Source organism: Euprymna scolopes, chromosome 29 (genome assembly GCF_053919585.1).
Source record: "Euprymna scolopes isolate OS-2025 chromosome 29, ASM5391958v1, whole genome shotgun sequence".
Classification (NCBI taxonomy): Eukaryota; Metazoa; Mollusca; class Cephalopoda; order Sepiida; family Sepiolidae; genus Euprymna; species Euprymna scolopes.
Genome location: NC_136510.1, coordinates 17,199,695 through 17,219,865, shown reverse-complemented (window position 1 = coordinate 17,219,865; position 20,171 = coordinate 17,199,695). Strand labels below are relative to the sequence as shown.

The following is a 20,171-nucleotide window of genomic DNA, read 5'->3' as shown; positions in this document are numbered from 1 at the left end:
TATTGAATTGTTCACTTGCAGTAATACACCCTTTTATATCCGTATATTAATTGTTCAAGTTATTATTAAATTCCTTTTCGATAACATCACAAAAAAATTGTAAACAGCCTTTTGGTTGGTCTGTCATCCTAAGTTTGCTTTAGAGAAAATACAATGAACTATCCCAAGTAGCATATCAACAATGATGATGCTAGGCTCTACATGCACAATGGTATTTGAGTACAGCTGAGCTGTTTCTTGTATACCAGTTATTTAACTTGTAACTATCTATTATATTATTCACGTGTAATAAACGCTTTTATATTTGCATACTGGCTATTAAAGTTTTTATTAAATATTTTCAGACATCACAGAAGTCTGTCATATTTTAATCTGAAATAGCATTTCTAGATGTAACTATACATTTCTAAAATAGGTCAAGTCCGCACTTCTTTTAAACTTAAGTTTGAAATAGCAGTTTGTCCGTCTGTCATGGCAAAATTTGAAATAGCATTTCCTCAATCTGGCATGCTAAAGTTTGAAATAGCATTCAATCAGTCTGGCATGCTTAAATTTGAAATAGCAGTTTGCCAGTCTGTTAAAAAGATGGAGTTTACATCAATGAAAACTTTGTGAAAATAACAATCAAGATGAGAATAGTAGTCTGAATAATTCAAATTATTAATCTTCATCTCAAAAATTCCAAAAAGAAATTGGATGAATTCAGACATAATATAAAAACAAAAGAATTACAAGGGCAATTTTTGAAACTCTCACATGAAATATTTCCCTGAATTCGATATGCATATTGATATTATCTCTGTATAAATATTTTGTGCAACAATATTTTTAAAAGTTTGTGTTATATAGTTATAATATATATGATTACTTAATTTAATCACATAAATTAATATACTGACATATAAATTTATGTGTAAACTTTAAGTATTTACTTCAGCAGTGCTCAATATGTAGGTAGAGCTAGGTAGTAAGTTATAAAATATATATGGCAATTAAGCTACACAGAATATTCGCGTTTCCACATGAGGATTTTGTCCTTGCATAAGCCTGATGAATCCTAGCGTGGATGAAACGCGGAATATTCTGTGTAGCTTAATTGCCATATATATTTTATAACTTACTATACATATATATATATATATATATATATATATATATATATATATATATATATATAGCACAATCACATTGACACACTGGTTCTCACCAGATTACTGAAGGTAAGAAAAGTTGAGTCTGGATAGTACCAGATAGGTGCCCATTTGAGAAGGCTAGGTGCTGTAATCTACAGTGCTGAGTCATAGAAATTTCCAGGTTGGTATCTGAGGGCACATTAATTCACTGAGAGAGATACATCCCCAGTCTCTGTTAAGACATGCATCTAAGAGAAGGAAACTGATGTAAAAACCTGGAGTCTACTGTATGCTCTGTCCTGTGGCAGTCATCTGCACCAACAAAGGTTAGCAGCAATAGCAAAAAGTGTGGATGCTTCTACACAAAGTCTTCACCACTATAAACAAATCATCTGTATGGATTTTGTTGTGGCAGAAGCTCATGTCAAAATTGACGAGAGAGTTCATCATATATATATATATATATATATATATTTTTTTTTTTTCCTTGTACACATTTTTGTGAATTATTCCATGGATTTCTGCCTTTGGATTATTATGGACCATCTTCTTCCAATTACGGGATTTCCTTGGATTTTACTTGTACAAATGGAAATTCTTTTAACTTTCTTGAAGTTTTACATTTGGATTTTACCGTCACTGGATTTTTTATCTTCCACCAGACTATCCATTCATGTGTAATCACATTTTTCTTTACCATATTCCCTCTGCTTAATTTATTTTGTTTTCAAGTAAGATCTTTGACTTACTTGTTGTTTCATCAAATACGTCTGCATGCAAAATCCGATCCCTCATTTTGCTAATTCCTACCCTCTGATGAGAAGGAGAGTATTTCTTCGAAACTCTGCGGATTAAGGACTATCCATTTATCTAGTGTTTCCTTTTCAGATTAAATATGTTTTTAACTCATTTCAAAGTGTTTTTTAACATATTTTATTAATTGTTTGCTCATATTATAAGCTCTATTTCCTATTTGGTTTTATCGAGCTTTTATATCTGGCTGAGATAATTTTATAAATATCAATTCTTTAATATTTATAATTTACTTTAATTTTACCATCTTGGATAATTTTGGTAAATTCAATTGTAATTTTCATTTTATATATATATAATATACTATATTTTGTATAATATTTTAAAGGGTTGTATTGAGACAGTTCAAAGAAAGTTGATACCAAAAGGCATAAAAGAATGAATAAATTGATTAATTAAAAATAATTTTTTGAAAAAAAAAAAAAAAAGTTTCCATTCCAAATTTCAAACCAAGAAAGCAAAAGGTGCAGACAACAGAAGTAGCAAAAGAAAATGGCGCAAGACAAACAATATTCAAACGAATAGATGCAGGGTGTAAGGAGTGAGGATCTGAGAAATATTGCAGGGTGTAAAGATGGCACACCGCAAAATCAAGCTTTGCTTTAAAAAAAATGTGAAAAGAAAATTTGCTTTTAATTTGTTTAATTCATATTTAGTTTTAATCTTAAATCTGTGAATGTTAAACTTGTAGATGGGAGAGCGATGTCAACCATGCATACTTGACAAATGCATCTAGAAATAAAATTTGTAAAAAATTCAAATTCTAGTTGTCACTGCTTACTAAAAATGTAAGACTTGAAAAAACAAATGAATCAAATTCTATTGACAGAAAGATGTACATTCGTTTTGCATTTTCTTTCTCTCTCTCTCTATATATATATATTTTTATATATGCACACACATACACACTGGCAAGCCACCTGGAATTACCTAATCGTAAAATATGCTTAAATATGATATTTTAATTTATGCAGATTTCGTATTTATTTCTATAGAGCAAATTTTGTATTGATTATTAGATTGTGAAGTCTCCTAGACCTTTTTTTTCACAATATGCCCTGAGCTATGTTCATCCTCCGTTCTGTCTCCACTGGGTTCTTCCAACGACTCAGTTGTCTCAGTTAAAATAAAAACAAAATGTAATAAGACCTCTGTTGTACCTCTCCATCGTACAGTATATCAATAGTCTATGGTTGACTGGGATAGCTTCAGAACATTTATATCAGATCTACCGCTGTGTTTCATTTTTAAAAAGAATGCGTTCTCTATGGTAACAGACCTGATGGAATGGTTAATTGTAGGTATAGATCGCTTCATACCCTCCAAAAAATTCCAGCAAAAACCTAACAGCCAGTTGTGGTTCTCTTCAGAATGTACTGTTGCCATTGTACACAGAAATCACTTTTTCCATTGCTTCCAATGTAATAGATGTAATAAAGCCACCTTCAGGACTGCCAACAAATCACTGTAAAGGAGTAATAAAGAATGTCAAGTCCGAAGTAGTGGAGTAATGGTTTGGTTCCCACAAGCTTTGACAAATAGCAAACAGGGTCCTGCATAGAAGCATGTGCTCTAACCCAACCATCATCAATGGACCTGAGGTAATCTCATCAGCATCGAACAAAGCAAAACTCTTTGCCAAGAACTTTGCAGCTAATTCTACCCCCCAATATTTTCTCCTGTATCAGTAAACACGCTATGCAACATACAAATATCTGTGCATGATGTTGCCAAGCTAATCAAAAATCTTGATTCCAGTAAAGCAACTGGCCCTGACAGCATTCCAATTATAGTGTTGAAAAGGCTTCAACCAGAACTAGCTCCCATACTTACAAAACTGTTTAAGCATTGTCTTAAGGAGAATTGACTCCCAACACCCTGGAAAACCTGATCAGTATGCCCTGTATTTAAGAATTCAGGTGATCGATCATCTCCCTCTCAGTACAAAACAATCAGTCTCCTGTGCGTCATAAATAAATTGCTGGAATCTGTATTAAATAGAGAAGTAGTCAACCACCTCAGCAAAAATAACCTTCTTAGTGACATGCAATATGGTTTCCATTCTGCTAAATCTACAGCAGATGTGCTTACAGTTATATAGGATTAGCAAATCTCTAGATGTAGGCTTCCTTTCTAGGGCAATTGCTATTGACATATCAAAGGCCTTTGATAGAGTATGGCATAAAGGTCTACTTCACAAGATCTCCAGCTATGGTATAGCTGGAAATGTCTTCTCAATTATTAAATCATTTCTCTCTGATAGGTTCATAAGAGTAGTGGTTGATGGGCAGAAATCAGAAGCTCACAGTATTAATGATGGAGTCCCTCAGGGATCCATCCTTGGCCCAACCCTCTTCCTAATCTACATCAATGATCTTCCAAATCACATCCTTACATCATTTGTAGACATTTATGCTGATGATGCTACCATCTATGGCAACACATTAAATACCGTTAATGACCAAGTTCTCTGATTCTCTTTCCTCTGATCTTGAGCATGTGGTACAATGGGGAAAGGAGTGGCTGGTTATTTTTAATGCATCTAAAATCAAGCTTCTATCTTTACATCATCAATGCTCTGATCCCCATCTGGCATCAATTGAAATGAATGGCTTTCGTCTTGGGGAGGCTCCATGTTTTGACAAGCTTCTGGGCTTAACCTTTACTCCTGATTTGAAATGGAACACGTATATCAAATCCGTTGCTGGAAAAATGGTGAGATCCTTCTATTGATCCAGTAGATATCTCATGCCTGATGTAATTCTCTACCTATATAAGCGCCAGATATATTCAAGGATGGAGTACTGTTGCCACATCTGGGCAGGAGCTGCTAGAAAGACCTTATCCTGCCTCGACAGAGTTTGGAATAGACTTTGTATCCTAGTAGTAGATGCTCTTTTCTCTTCCCTGCAACCTTTTTCTCACAGAAGAGACGTTGCGAGCCTCTTTCTGCTTATTGTTATTTTCATGGCAAGTGCTCGTCTGAGCTCCAATCTAAGGACTCCTCCATTCGCCAAACTTTCACAAGAAGCATTCGACTAACAAGAAACCACTATCAATAATTTCCCTCACTCTTTATCTGTGCCTAAACCGAAATGTAGATTCCATGAACAAAGCTCTTTAGTAAGTAATCCTATTTACCAAACTTCCACTACTAACGATTACTATAATATTGTCCCATTGACTACTGTACACTCTTTAACCCTTATCCTCGAGTGGCCTCTAGGCCTTCATAAGTAATGACTCCTATGTAAAAAAAAAAAAAAAAAAAGAAAGTGTTCAAGCGACCCGAAACCCCCTAAAAAAACAAATTTTATTGGTCAGTGTTCTGTTGTAGTTAAAGTAAACATTTTCTGATACATTTTTATGCAATAAATGTTTTGGTTTTCAAATTTTTTCTGTTAGGAAAAAAAAATTCTTGTTTGTTACTTATTTGCCATGTTAATTGACCAAGAAGAAATTGGAGTTATTGCCTCCTAACAATGGCCGCTGGCTGTAGAACTGTTAAAGATTTAATATTTGATGCATAAAAATTGCCTAGGTCTAGAAAGATTTCTCCTTCAATCACTAAAGACAATAAAGTGGAAATCCAGAATTTTAATTAAAAAAAAAAAAAAAAAAAATCGCAATCTCTACATTCCTTTATTAAAATGTTTGATTAAAAAAGAAATTAACTCCCACATAAAATATATTCTCTCCATTTTTGTTTAAATTAATCTTTCCTTTATATTAAAAATTGACGAATGAAACAAACAACTCAGGTTGTGTATGTTTGCGGACAAATGACGTGTACATTGGCAGTCAATTGGCTCTCATATTTCATCCTTATATTGTACCCAATATATAATAGTGATTTCAAAAATAAAAAAAAATATGATTTGAATACCATTGTTTTTTCAATTTTGATCCTTAGCAATTATCTTTATCTGCTAAAAGCCAAATCAAATTCATTCCACAGGTCCAAATCTCCTATATATCTAGTTTCAAATCTGTAGACCAAAAATTGACGGAGGAGTTTTGTAGAGACCGTTCCTAAGAGAAACAGACAAAGTCACTTATATATACATATATATAACTTGGAAAAAGAATGGACTTATGTCGCCTGATGAGACCTTTAGTTATTTAAAATTGACCAAAACATGGTCATGATTGTGTAGAGACATTAGAAAATGTTTATTTGAATACTAGACTACCCGTGACCTGATCAGTATAATCTATTATATATATATATAAAAGTGAACGTGTCTGTGTGTGTGTCTGTGTACATTTTCCTACGCAATACGACGGGTGTGCAATAAGTAATGCCCCTGACCCACTTCCAGTTGTCTGATTTAGCTGAAATTTAGCATGTGCAATGATTTATATCTCTACAGGTTATGTGGCAAATTACAGCTCTGAACTAAGTGTGGTTTCTGTTTTACAGGTGTTTGAACTGAGTCAGGTGTGAAATGGAGCCTGTTAAGTGTCGTGCAGTGATCCGGTTTTTGTATTTGAAAGGACGCACAACAAAATGATGAAATGAAAGAAACTTATGGTGATAATGCTCCATCATATGACCTTGTAAAACGCTGGCATCATGAATTCAAACATAGCCGGAAGTCTGTGGAAACAGCTCCCAGACCTGGTCGCCTCCCCCCCCTCCCTTCTGCTATTGATGAGGCATCTGCCCGTCAAGTTGAGGCTGCCATTTTGGAAGATCGGTGCATTACTATTCGCCAAATAGCCCAAGATGTCAAGATTAGTACAGGGTCTGTGGAAACTATCATTCATGACCATTTGCATATGCATAAGTTGTCTGCCAGATGGATTCCCAGGTTGCTCACACCATTCCAGAAGTGAGAACGCGTCGAGTGCTCGAGAATGAATCTGGAGATGTGCCAAGAAAATGAGTCAAAGATTTTCAAAAGACTGATTACACAGCATGAAACCTGGGTCCATCACTATGATCCAGAGACCAAAGCCCAGTCAATTCAGTGGAAGCACTTGGACTCACCACCTCCAAAGAAGGCAAGGGTGCAGCCCTCCTCTGGCAAGGTCATGCTCACAGTCTTCTGGGACCAGGACGGAGTAGTGATGACAGATTTCCTGGCAAAGGGTACCACAATTACAGGAGCCTATTATGCTTCACTTTTGAGGAAATTAAGGGAAGCTATCAAAATCAAGAGGCGGGGCAAGATCAGCAAAGGTACCCTCCTTCTGCAGGACAACGCTCCAGTCCACAACTCGCATGTTGCCAGATCAGAAGTACGGGCGTGTGGTTATGAAATTCTCCCCCATCCTCCCTACTATCCTGACCTTGCACCTTCTGACTTTCACCTCTTCCCAGCCATGAAGTTGTTTTTGAAAGGAAAGCGTTTCCCAGATGATGCAGCCTTGATTTCTGAAGTTACGTTGTGGTTGGAGGACCAACCTGGGGTGTTCTACAAAAACGGTCTCCAGAGCTGCATCAAACGATGGGAGAAATGCATAACTCTGGGTGGTTCCTATGTAGAGAAAGACTAATAACTGTGCCAAGTTTCGTTGCTCTACTGCTATGGGAAGTGGGTCAGGGGCATTACTTATTGCACGCCCCTCGTAACTGTCAATTTTCAGTCTACAGACTCGAAATTTGATATACAGGGTACTTTGTAATCGGTTTTCGGCCAGGAATTTGGCTGTTAAGGAGTCAAAGTTCAACGATTTAACCTTTGAGAACTCTACCAAATTCCTCCAACAATTTTGGGTATAAACACTTGAAATTTTAGATATAGGTTCCTTGGACATGGATCTAACTTAATAACTTTATTTGAGCCCAAAACAATAAATGTTAAGGGGTCATAATAGGGGTCAAAGTATAAAAATAATTGACTTTTGCGGTCTCTACCAAATTACTCAGACAATTTCTGGTCTAAACATTTGAAATTTTACATAAAGGGTATTCAGAGATAGGGCAAGCTTTTTAATTAGTTTGGGTAAAAAATTTGAGCTACTAATATATGAATGTATGCATGTATGTATGTATGTATGCATGTCTGCCAAAACTTTCGACAGAGATCAGTATGGTTTTGAAATTCAACCTTTTAGATGACAAATATCGAAAAATTGGCTAAAAACATTAATTTCTTCACCCTAAACTGGGCACTTTTCTACAGGGGGGTTGCTTTTGTACCGATAATTTTGAAAATCATCTTCTCCTTTCGATTGTCTAGCCTTAATTTAAACATAAGTCACTTCCGGTTTGGCGGTGGTCGTAACAGCAAAGACATACAGCCCCCCCCCTCCCCCCCGTTCTTTTCCTCCTTTGTGGTACAGGTTCGAGCCTGCCTTCCTACTACCACTTTTTTTTTTGCTCAACATACACATCCAAACACCTGGGCAACGCCGGGCTGAAATGCTAGTATAATAATAAATATGAAATCTGCATTAATCAAAATATCATATTTAAACATATTTTACGATTGGACAATGCCGGGCAGCCTGCTAGTATATATATATATATATATAATTTCTTTAAATTCATAAAAAAGTTGGGTTTATTGCTCGATAGTGTAGATATTACTAGAGCTGACAATATGATTTAATATTAGGTTGATACAAAAATAATGTCATTTTTTGGCATTCAACTTCAAAAGATCAGAACTCCTTTCATAATAAACTTAACCGAAATAGAATCACCACATTTTTGCTAACAAGAAACAAATTTATTTATCCCATTGGCATAGAAATCTGGAGTTCTGGAAGTGACAAAGTCATTGAAGACCGATTTGGCATCATCTCGGCTTTTGAAGCATTTTTCACGCAGGAAGTTGTCAAGATGCTGGAAAAAGTGATAATGAGTGGACGAGAGGTCCGGTGAATATAGTAGATGAGGCAGAGTCTTGTAGCGCAGTTCGTTCAGCTTCTGCAAGGTCAGTTTAGCAACATGCGGGCGAGCGTTGTCCTGGAGGAGAATTGGTCTCCTCTATATTGATCAATCTAGAGCACATACGTTGGAGTTTTTGGTGTCAATTTGTTGGCAGTTCTTCTCTGCCGTAATCATTTCACCCAGATTCAAGAAGCTGTGATGGATGAGACCGGCCACAGACCACCAAACAGTCACCATAACCTTTTTCTGGTGCGATTTCGGCTTTGGGAAGTGTTTGTCGCCGGTTGTCATAGAAGATCCACTTTTCATCACACATCACAATCCGCTCAAGAAATTGGTCGTTTTTGTTGCGCAGAAGGAAAATACCTCAAAATGACGATTTTTTTTGATTATCGTTTAATTCATGTGGCACCTATTTATCCAACTTTTTTGTACTTCCCTATTTGCTTTACATGGCAAATGACTGTTGAATGGTCGACTAAGAGTTCAACAGCAACTTCCCATGTAGTTTTGCGAGGATTTGTTTCAATTCAGGCTTTCAAACGTTCGTTATCAACCGCAGTCAGCCGGCCGCAACCATCTTCATCTTCGAGGCTCTCATCACTATTGCGATATTTCTTGAACCACCGTTGTGCCACATGTTCGTTAGTGGTTCTTGGGTCAAAAGCATCATTGATACCATGAGCTGTCTCAGCAGCTTTTCAGCCCAGTTTGAACTGGAACAAGAAAATTGTGCGGATTTTGAAAAGTTTGCAAAAAAATGAATAAAGAAATTGAGAATGGTAATGAATAACATGATTCGATAGAACGAAAAATGTGCTTCAAAATTATGTATAACATGGGTGATACGAAGATTACAATTGTTAATTACGTAATACTTCTACCTAGTCATGGCTGATGGAATGAGAGCATGTTACTCCTGTGGATTAAAGAAAGGGTTCCATTGAAAATTCCATGCAGTTTCCCGAATTCGAAAGAATACACCTGAAGAAAGTTGGAGGTTACATCGACTGAATGTTGTGCGAATAACACTCAAGACGAGAACAATAGTCTAAATATTTCTGATGATACAAATTCATCTAAAGACATTCAGAAACACACATTTCCCCCTCTTTCCCCCTCTTCTCCTGTTTTTAATTCTTCCCTTCCTGCCCTCCTTTCTTCTTTGCTCAGCCCATTCCACTCTCTGAGCATACACACACACAAACTTGTGGCATAAGGTAAATAACTCTGTGATAACATTAAAAAAATCATGTTAACTTCTTGATAACATTCAATGATATAAATGGCCAGTTGACCTAACTCCTCAAGAATTAATCTTTTTTTCTAAATTTTAGATATAATTTTTCTGGGGTTACCTTGATTTAAAAACTACCAACTTTATAGGAAGTTAATGAGTACTTTTCAAGGATTAGTGCGATATACATACAAATGTTTGTCATTCATATATAAGACTAGCAGGCCGCCCAGCATTGCCCGGTTATAAAATATGCATAAATATTATATTTTAATTCATACAGAAACTGAGACATGTACATGCGAGTATTATGTTTTTTCTAAACAGTTCACTTCTTATAACTGAAAATAAAAATACTTTAGCTGAGATCGAAACCAACACCTAAAGATAGCGAGTCAAGTATGATAATCATTAGGCTAGCTTGACACGATCATTATACAGTGTTTTCAAACATACTTATTCTTAGCGTAAGGAATCTGTCATTTGAACGATTAATGCATGCGCATTCGTGAAACAGTTGATAAAAAGATAAAAATCTGATGACCCCCCCCTCACATACTAATTTTTCAATTTTGACCCCCTTAGCAACCTTTTTTCCAGATGAATACCAATTAAAAAGTTTTCTACATGTCTGAATACCCGATACACCAAATTTCAAGTCTGTAGATCAAATATTCGTTGAGTATATAGGTTGAGAATTGTCCTCACATTCTCACTTTTATAGATAGTTTACATTAAAAGAAATATAAATATCTATGTAAGTTGATTAAAAGAAAATACATTATAATGTCATTTACTTACTTTATATATACACAGCGTATGAGCGTCGTCCTTGAGAGTAATATCACTGCTGGTTATTTTCAAAAACGCAAACCCAAAAAGCTTCTTCTCCCCTTTGTCCCGAGCTGTGGATTTTGAGAAAATAAAAAATAAAATAATCAATTAAAGTTGAAATGGAAATTCCCAGCATGCAATGCAAGAGGGATAAAGATTATTAATAACACATTACTAAGAGCAAAATCATCAAATTATAAAAAACAATTGATATTATTTTCACTCTCATGAACTTTTAAGTCTTTTCCACCCCAAACAAGGCATACTTTTACTTGAATGTAAGAGGCAATTATCTTGGACCATGTTTACAGGGTGGGGGGGTGCTATGTAAGGAAATGAGCAAGATTTCTCTTTACATTATATGTAAACTTCTTAATCTTAGTACAGTTAGTGAAGCAGGAAGGGATTTCCAAAGTCTAGCAGTTAGAAAGAATAAACTATTAGAATAAAAAAAGGCTTTCCAGCATCTAAGGACCTCTACAGTAAAAAGGTGAGATTTTGCTGTTTGTCGGGTTAGTTGGGGTATGTACATCGAGGGGGTACAAGTACTACACGTTCATCAGTGCACATTCCATTAAAATACTTGTAAAACAAACACAAGGATACAACATTGTGGTGATGAGACAGGGGTTGATGATTGGTTGACTGCATAGGATATATTAGATTGGAAACTTTTGTGGGCCCTGTCTAATAGAAAGAAACTAGTGGTAGATGCACCAACCCAGATGTGGCAACTCTACTCCATGTATGGGCGAATGGTGGCTTTGTAAAAATACAGTATACTCTCAGGTGAAAGTAAACCCAACCCACCTAGATCTAGAATAGAATAGGCACTCCAGAATTGTAGCACTATAGTAGACCAATTCTTTGATCCCAGAATGTAACAAAATAATTTTGGTTGTTTGTCTAAAGTCTTTTGTTAACAAGTTGTAAGCGGTTCTGTGGATATTTATATCTCTCAGCTTCTTTTTTTCCTCTGGTAACCATAGTAACAGGATGAAGTACACAGCTGAAGTCTTGTGTTATGGCATTGTAATCCCTAGACTTTATGAGATTAACGAGTCTGTCTTTTCTACAAATACTATTATGGCATGTGTTCTTCAGAATTGTCTGATCTATTTCCTGCTTCATTTGTTCCAGCTCGTTTGTCTAGAGGTATACATCAATTCATTGTTTTAATACCTCATTGTAATACAGCTTCCTGTTCCAGTAGCTTTTTTCCAAAGACTGCAAACTTATAGAATTCTCTACCTGATGACCGTGTTCCTTCTACGCACAGCCTTGGTCTTTTCAAGACTAAAGGTCGATGGGCATCTCCTGTTTTTGCAATAATCGTCTTTCGTCCTTGTTAGCTCCTTACATTAAGTAGCTTCATGCTTTGTCTCAAGCGATTTTCATAAAATAAAAAACAGGGTACAACACTGGCATACCATGATTAATTCGTCTCCCTGGCTCATTTCAAGCCAAGTTTTCCAAATTTGCAATATCTTGCTCTTTCTTTTATTTAGTGTATGAATTATAACAATAGACTCCTCAGGGTTCTGTTTTATTTCCAGAAACTTCATTCTTTCGGTGATGACTAACTTTTTCTTTGGTCTGATATTCCTTTTTAATTATCTTACAAATTTCTTCTGAAGTGAACACTCATTTGAGATAGTGTTGAACTTATTATTGAAATACACATATTTTGCTTATTCACAACCACTTTTTTTTTTAACTGACTTACATTTGAATTTACTGTTGAAACATGTATTGTTTTTGTGTTTATATTTACTGAACCACATTTGTTAATAATCGTCCATCAGATGGTTGAGACATTCGTCTGTTATAGTTAAGTTGGAAACAGTACTTTATTTGGCTTAACACACAAATTGAACAGATGCACCTTAAAAATATTGGTTCTTGTATATATTTTGAATGTACAACAAAAATTCTTGTACTTACTAGAACAGTGCCGAAGATCCAAGCGTATGTGGGCTCCAGTGAATTTCTCAATGGGCAAGCAAACCTATTACGAAACAAAAAGGCAACACTATTACAAAACAAAAAGCCAACATTATTACAAAACAAAAAGGCAACACTATTACAAAACAAAAAGGCAACACTATTACAAAACAAAAAGGCAACACTATTACAAAACAAAAAGGCAACACTATTACAAAACAAAAAGGCAACGCTATTAAGATAGAAAGAAGCAAAACTTATGATACAAAAGTCAACATTATTATGATACAAAAAGGAGAACTTAGTCAAAAATCTGTTGAGAATGGTTTACAAAGAGGAAGATAGCACCTTATCATATAAATACCCAAGCATGGGTAAATTAATGGATCACATTTTTTTCTACTATCACATATTAACACTTTGAGAAACTTATTTAAATTAGTGAAGTAAACATAACGTAAGGAAATGAAGGAAAAAATAAAGGTGCTTGTCCATAACTCTCCCATCTCTAAGAAAAAAAGGAAAATAAAGAAAAATCTTCTATGTATGTACCCAGGATGGAAAGAAAATAGCATACACCAAAAATCATGTAAATTGATCAAATAAGTTTATATTTTATAAATAAAACTATGTTTTTAGTGATTAATTGATATTTGTAAGCATTATGACAATGTACAAACCTGATTTTAAATTATTTCTGGAGAGTATTTTAAGGGGGATTTAACTGGTGATGAATTTCAAAATGGTGTTGCAAGAATATTGCTTACCAATAACATTTAATTTACTTTATTTTACATAAAACTACTGGATCAATTTATGCAACTTTTTTGATGCACAGTATTTTCTTTTTATCGTGGATATGTACATTATAAAGATTTTTTTTTTTTTTTTTTTTTAGGGATAACCACTCAAATAGATAAATGGCTGAATAATGCAAACCCAAATCCCAGAAAAATGTTTTACAAGTAAGAATGTAGAAATATTACCTTAACAGTTTCCATCCATCTTGGATTGTTGTTGTGATAAAACACAGTAGAAAGATAATTGGTTGTTGGCGGTTCACCGATTCCGCCAAAAATCGAGTCCTACAAGAGAGATGAGAAAAACAAGAATGAAAATTCCTTTTATAAATTCAATGAATTTCTGGAGGTTCAAAAAGAAAATTTTCAAACAGCAATGGGATGTCCAGGTACACATGGTCAAAGTTGTGCGAGAGCTATCAAGAACAAACTTTAATTTCTGGCTAAAGGATTTCTGTCCACCAAACTTTGCTCATGGAAGTTTCGTTTAGTTTTAGGTACAGACAGAAAGAAGGGGAAATTATTTACAATGGTTGTAGCTAGACAAGTTTTTGTTTTGAATGTTTACCAAGGAGTTACCATAGATCATAATTTAGTTGAGCACTTGCCATGAAAGTAATGATAAAACAGAGAAAGACTAGCAATGTCTCTTCTTTGAGAAACAGATAATAGAGAAGAGAAAAGGAAATTAGCCACTAGATTTCGAAGCAGGTTTTGTACTCTGTCAAAGTAAGAAAGAGTGCTTCTGAGCAGCATCACCCCACATGTGGTAACAGTACTTCATCTTGGGATGTATTTCGTTTGAATGCAGGCAGAAGATTGTGTCAAGAGTGAGATACTTTCTAAAATGGTAGAATGATCCGACTATTTTTCCAGCAACCTAGGCAACAGATTTGACGCAAGTCTTCCATTTCAGGTCAGGAATGAAGGTCAGTCGCAAAAGCTTGTCAAAGCAGTGAGCTTCCTCTAGAAGAATGTCATTCACGCAACAATAGCAGCTTTTGCCATTATTTAACTCAGCAACAATCTGACCTGTTGATGGACTGGCAGGTATGGACTGCATGAGTTGTAATGTTCTCACCCATGAGCAATCAAGAAACCAGATATGCATGTGTCCATATGTTTATTCTCTGCATTGTTACTGTTTTTCATTATCACTATTTTATGTGTGGCCATGTCGTCTAGTGGTTGTCGATCATCTCGTCTTCTTAACTTAGATGGACAAAGCTTCTCATGCATAAATGCCAAAATGGAGATTCTTGCAGAGTTTCTTCAAAAGTTTTATTGAAGAAAATGGGCTTAGGAGAAAGAGAGATAGACAGAAAGAAAGAGAGAGAGAGAGAGTACATAACTGATTAATTATTTACTTCTTATTCTGCAATTCTATTATAAGAAATGAACAACACAATGAACAGAGGCATCGGTAAAATTTAGATTAGATTACTTCTACATTATTTTGCCATGTCTCAACCATATCGCTTTGAGAGACTGATTAGAAAACATTTGCTACTTTTGCTTGAAAACATGACGTCATATCATATCGTGATTGTTCCATTATACAATTTTTGAAGGGCAAACTCCTTTTAAAAAAGGCCAAATTCACGAAATCTGGCAATCATAATTTTTGGATATGTTACTAATTTTGACATAACAATTTAGTAGTTACCATTGGTTTTAACTGAAATTCAATATTTTGATTTTCAATCTAATAATGAAGAAGAAACTGGCTTTCACAAAAGCATTTGTCTAGCTGAAACCACTATCAATAATTTCCTCCACTCTTTATTTCTGCCTAAACCTAAACGTAGATTCCATGAACAAAGTTTCTTTCTTAGAATTGAAAGTCTGTGGAACTCTGTTCTGTTTTCCTGCTTTCCAACTGACTACAATATGGTCATCTTCAAGTCCAACATAAACAAGTTCTTGATGAACCGTCCCTCTAAGTAATCCAATTTACCAAATCTCCACTACTAACAATTACTATGACATTTTCCCATTGACTACTGAACACTCATTAACCCTTATCCTCGAGTGGCCTCCGGACCTTGATAAGTGGTGATTCCTTTATAAAAGAAAAAGTAACATTTTTTCTACAGAGTTTGACCTGTTGCCTCCCCACTTCATCTTGCGTCACCCATCTCTGGGTACATTTTTGTTTGCAACTAGATTATCTTGACATGTACTGATATGACTCTTACCAAAATTCACACTAGCTAACTTAATCGCTACTTACTGGCACAAAGTCCCAAGTATATAACAGTGACCATCTTGTTTAATAGATTTGATCCCTCCTAACTTTTTTTCTTGTAGGGTGTATTCAGCTAGACCACGTAACATTGTCGAAATTTAGGAGCAAAGTTTGAATTCCAAAATAAAGTTATTAAATGAAAGCATATCTTTCCTAAAAGACTAAAAAAAAAAAAAAAAAATGCAAAACTTTCAGTTATTTTTTTTTTTTGTTGTTGTTTGTACTTACTGGAATCAGTTTCCCTTCGCTGTCAAATGCTTTAAGTTCCACCTCCACGTTTTTGGCAGCTTTTTTAGTTCCTCTTTCAAAGTCACCGCAGTTGAGGACGATATACAAGTCATTGCGGACCTCACCTTCAGAATGGAAAAAAAAAAAAAATGCCGTCAGCAAGAAAATCAGAAAGTACAATATTTCAAGCGATTTTGAAGATAGGAGAAATTAATTTTAAAATGAAATTAAATAAATTATTTTTTTTTGTTTAACTCTTTATGTAGATTTCAGATTCTTAAATATATAGCAAAATTATTGTGGATGTATTATAATAGTTGTTGTATTGTTAGCAAAGTTCTGTTAGAAAATGATTTCCTTCGAATAAACTCATAAAACGAATATTTATTCGCAAGTAAATCAAATGACAAATTCTGTTCTAATATATTTTATTAACTTTATTTCACATCTTCAATCAACAAACAAAAGAAATGTGTTGTATTATTGATATGCTTAAAAGAATGACAACACACTGATATATAAACATATAAAAAATCTATCTTTATTGTCAGTGATGGTGATGAATGGTTGGTTGTTAAGAGGGAAATATATGCATAGAAATTTAATGGGTTGATTCTTCTCGGAGGTGGGAGCAAATTGTCAATCAAGTCTGATATCCATTTTGGATTGTCATTATATAACCATTTGTGACCACCTCAAACGCCCCCTTGTGATGGTATTATTACTAGATCCACACACTCAAAGCGATGGTCATTTCAATGAATTGACCTGACTTTGGTTCCACTTGATTATATCTGTGTATGCTTTTTGCTGAAAATGACCTTTCAACCATCCAACATATAACTTATCTTTTTGATCATGTTTATTGTTTCTTTATTTGCAAGTGCCTGGTATCAGGTTCATTATTTTTATTCAAAAATGTCTTATTGGTACACCCCAAAATTATTTAATGTTGTTTCTTGCATATTGTCGCATTTTTGTCAAAAATGATGTCTCAGTATACATGATCTGGATATTTAACATGTCAGGTTCATTATTTTTTATTCAAAAAGCAATTCTTTTGTATTTTTTCTTTGTTTAGAACTCAATCATCCATTAATGATGAAATGATAAACATTTACAGATCATTACCACCAGTGTATTTTTATGTTTTTGAAAATATATGCCCATATTATGTGGGTGTTTAAGGTACCCCCCCCCAAAAAAAACAATTCTATATTTAGAAATTTCAAAAGAATTGTAATTGTAATCAAGAAATGAAAATAGAATCCGTAATTGTATCAGAATTGGGAAAAATATTGGAATCGTCGTATCACTAATATTTATTGTTAGCACTGTTCTTGGCATTTTTCAAAATAAACTACATGTAGCCAAGAGCAGCACTACAAAAGGAGAGAAAGGAAGAAACGTATTTACCTGGCAGCAGTGATTCAGGAAACATGCATTTTTGAACCAGATCAACTCCTTTGTTGAACAAAACTGGTTGAGCTGATTTGATCGACGTTAAGTCACCATACAGAATCTGAAGACCAATATGGAGACCTGGATCGAGAAAAAGAAAAAGACAGAAAGTTTGTATGAGACAGACAATATTACAAAGACATTTTCATTAATTAAAAAAAAACAACAACTTAATTTGAACCAAATTGAGGGGATTAGAAAATGATAACAATCCACAAACAAGAAATTCAAGTTGGTATTTTTGAAATTTCATTTGTTATTATAAGAATAATTTTTTAAATTTAAAAGAAAACGTTATGAGAAAAATTGATATTAAAATAAATATATTTAAGGATATTTAATCCACAAAGAAAAAACTATTGTATTATTTTTTATTCTAAAAAAAAATGACACCAACATTTTAGAAATTTAATAAAATTGATTTTTATTAAAATATTAAAAAATCGATTTTCCTTACAAAACAAATAGTGAATCTTTTATAATTTCAAATTTATTAAAGTCTTAGTTTTATACGATAAAAAAGAAAATTAAAATTCTTAATTCTTGAACGTCATAACTAGTAGAAAAATACCAGGATATGAAAATTTATTTGTTTATTTCTTTTATAAAGAGTCAACACCGAAAGCCACATGAGAATAAAAATTCATTTAAATATTATACCTCTTTATTATGCATCTAATATTTTAGTAATCATTAATCCCATGTAAATTTTGAATGCATATATAATCAAATATGATGCAATAAAATGTTTTCTCATCGGCTGTGAATACAATGTGTTTTTTTTTCTGTAAGGGTGCCTATATACTCTATAATAAGATTTTTTTATGATTTTCCAAAATTTTAAAAATTTCCATTTTCTTTTATCGACATTTTCCTTTACCATATTTTTATTCTAAGGAAAAAAAAACAAACAAAAAAAAAAAACCTCTCCAACTGTTTTTTTTTTCCGAGAAACATGATCTGTCTCTAATGAGCTCTTTGGTGAATTTCTGTTATTCAATGAAACACGTGTAAGATGTAATACATTAACATGTGAATAAAATACCATGAATGTTAAATAAATACATCTTTGGTTTTAACTATATATATATATATATATATATATATATATATATGTTTGTCTACATCAGCATATCAGGGTTTCTACTCATACAGTTTAACGTACACATGTTTGTATATGCATGCATCTATGTACATACTCTTGATTTGGTATAAATAAGCATGTGGAGCTATTTTTATGGAAATATGACCAACAACGGATTAGCGTCCTGTTAAGTGGGTGGTTCAACTCATCCACTATAAAATTTAGCTCATGGGCAAAAACTCAAAGAAATTAAAAACATACAAAGATTTGTAAAGGTCGAGCATGTTTAAAAAATGGGCCATCCATGGCATGCTTGACTGGTTCCATAGTGAATGATCGTCTGTGGTGAAAATCCACATCCTTCACATTGACATGATATGGCGGATCTAGAGAAGTAAACCTTGAACAAAAATTTGTCTATTCTTTAGTTGTAGTTCCTGTGACGAACATCAACCAACATGCTTCAGCAGAGAGACAATTGCCGCTTCAGAGAAGATTATTCGTAACAAGGTGCACTGTTCCACTGAGCTAGAAAATCTAAAGTGTACTGAAAATGTTTTAAGCAAGTATTTCAGTATAATTTGTTAAACCATACATGTGATTACACAACAAAACAATCCACTCCATGAAGGAATTTTGTTTTTCAAGCATTTGGTGAAACTATTTGGTGCATGCACATGCATGGAGATATATATTTATTTTTTTAAAGCTCTATTTGATTTTAAAATTTTAAATATTGATCTCCATTTTATCATTTGGAAATTTATTCCTATTTGAATCCTTCTGAACCGTGTATATGTGTGTGTGTGTGTGTGTGTGTGTGAAAGAAGTTAAAATAGTTTGAAAATTATGTGCTAATAAGCAAAATTATAACTAGCCTATATAAATGTTAAGTTTACTGTTTTTCCTTTGAGGTTAAGAGTCATTCTTTGAAACTCCATGGAATGGAGATATAGTCACTTTTAACCTGCATCCCTTGTTTAAAATAATAAATGTTGTAAATTGTAATTTGCAAAATTTTAACTTCCTTCATATACTCTATCTCGAATACTGACATTTTTCAACAGATAAGGATTACCGGATAAATATTAGTATTACTATCTATATATTCTAAGTTTCCAAAATTCTCCATTTTGTTAACTTGAGTTTATATATATATATATATATATATATATATATATATATATATATATATATATATATATGAAATGGAATTTTATAATCAAATATTAATAATAACAAAATTCTTTTAAATTTTTTTTTTTTTTTTTAATTCAATTTTCACCCAAACAAGGCACAGCGCCACTTTGAAGCAGGGGGCTACTATTAGGGACTTAATTAGCGGGGTCATTATGAAGGGAGATGAGTAGAAAGATGTTTGCTAACATTACACTTGAACTTCAGAGTGAAATACTAGAGTTATAAATACTTTTAATATTTTACAGCTTTAACCGTCACTCATTATGTTCATCTATTGACTATCTCATATAAGCAAACAATTGTTCCAACCTGTACTCATGTACATACAGGTTGCTATATATTTAT

General features: G+C 33.8%; 1 protein-coding gene across 31 annotated transcripts in view; it reads right to left on the bottom strand.

The window, feature by feature from the left end:
• Positions 1-20,171, bottom strand: part of LOC145252512 (dedicator of cytokinesis protein 3-like) — a 468,467-nt gene that overhangs the window by 151,777 nt on the left and 296,519 nt on the right. For all 31 annotated transcript variants that reach the window (XM_080112022.1, XM_080112023.1, XM_080112026.1 and 28 more), the window contains 5 exons: positions 17,498-17,623; positions 16,082-16,206; positions 13,792-13,890; positions 12,806-12,869; positions 10,829-10,932 (listed from right to left, as the gene is read on the bottom strand). In XM_080112022.1, the coding sequence (XP_079968148.1) occupies positions 10,829-10,932; positions 12,806-12,869; positions 13,792-13,890; positions 16,082-16,206; positions 17,498-17,623 (518 nt within the window). The remainder of the gene's footprint in view (positions 1-10,828; positions 10,933-12,805; positions 12,870-13,791; positions 13,891-16,081; positions 16,207-17,497; positions 17,624-20,171) is intronic.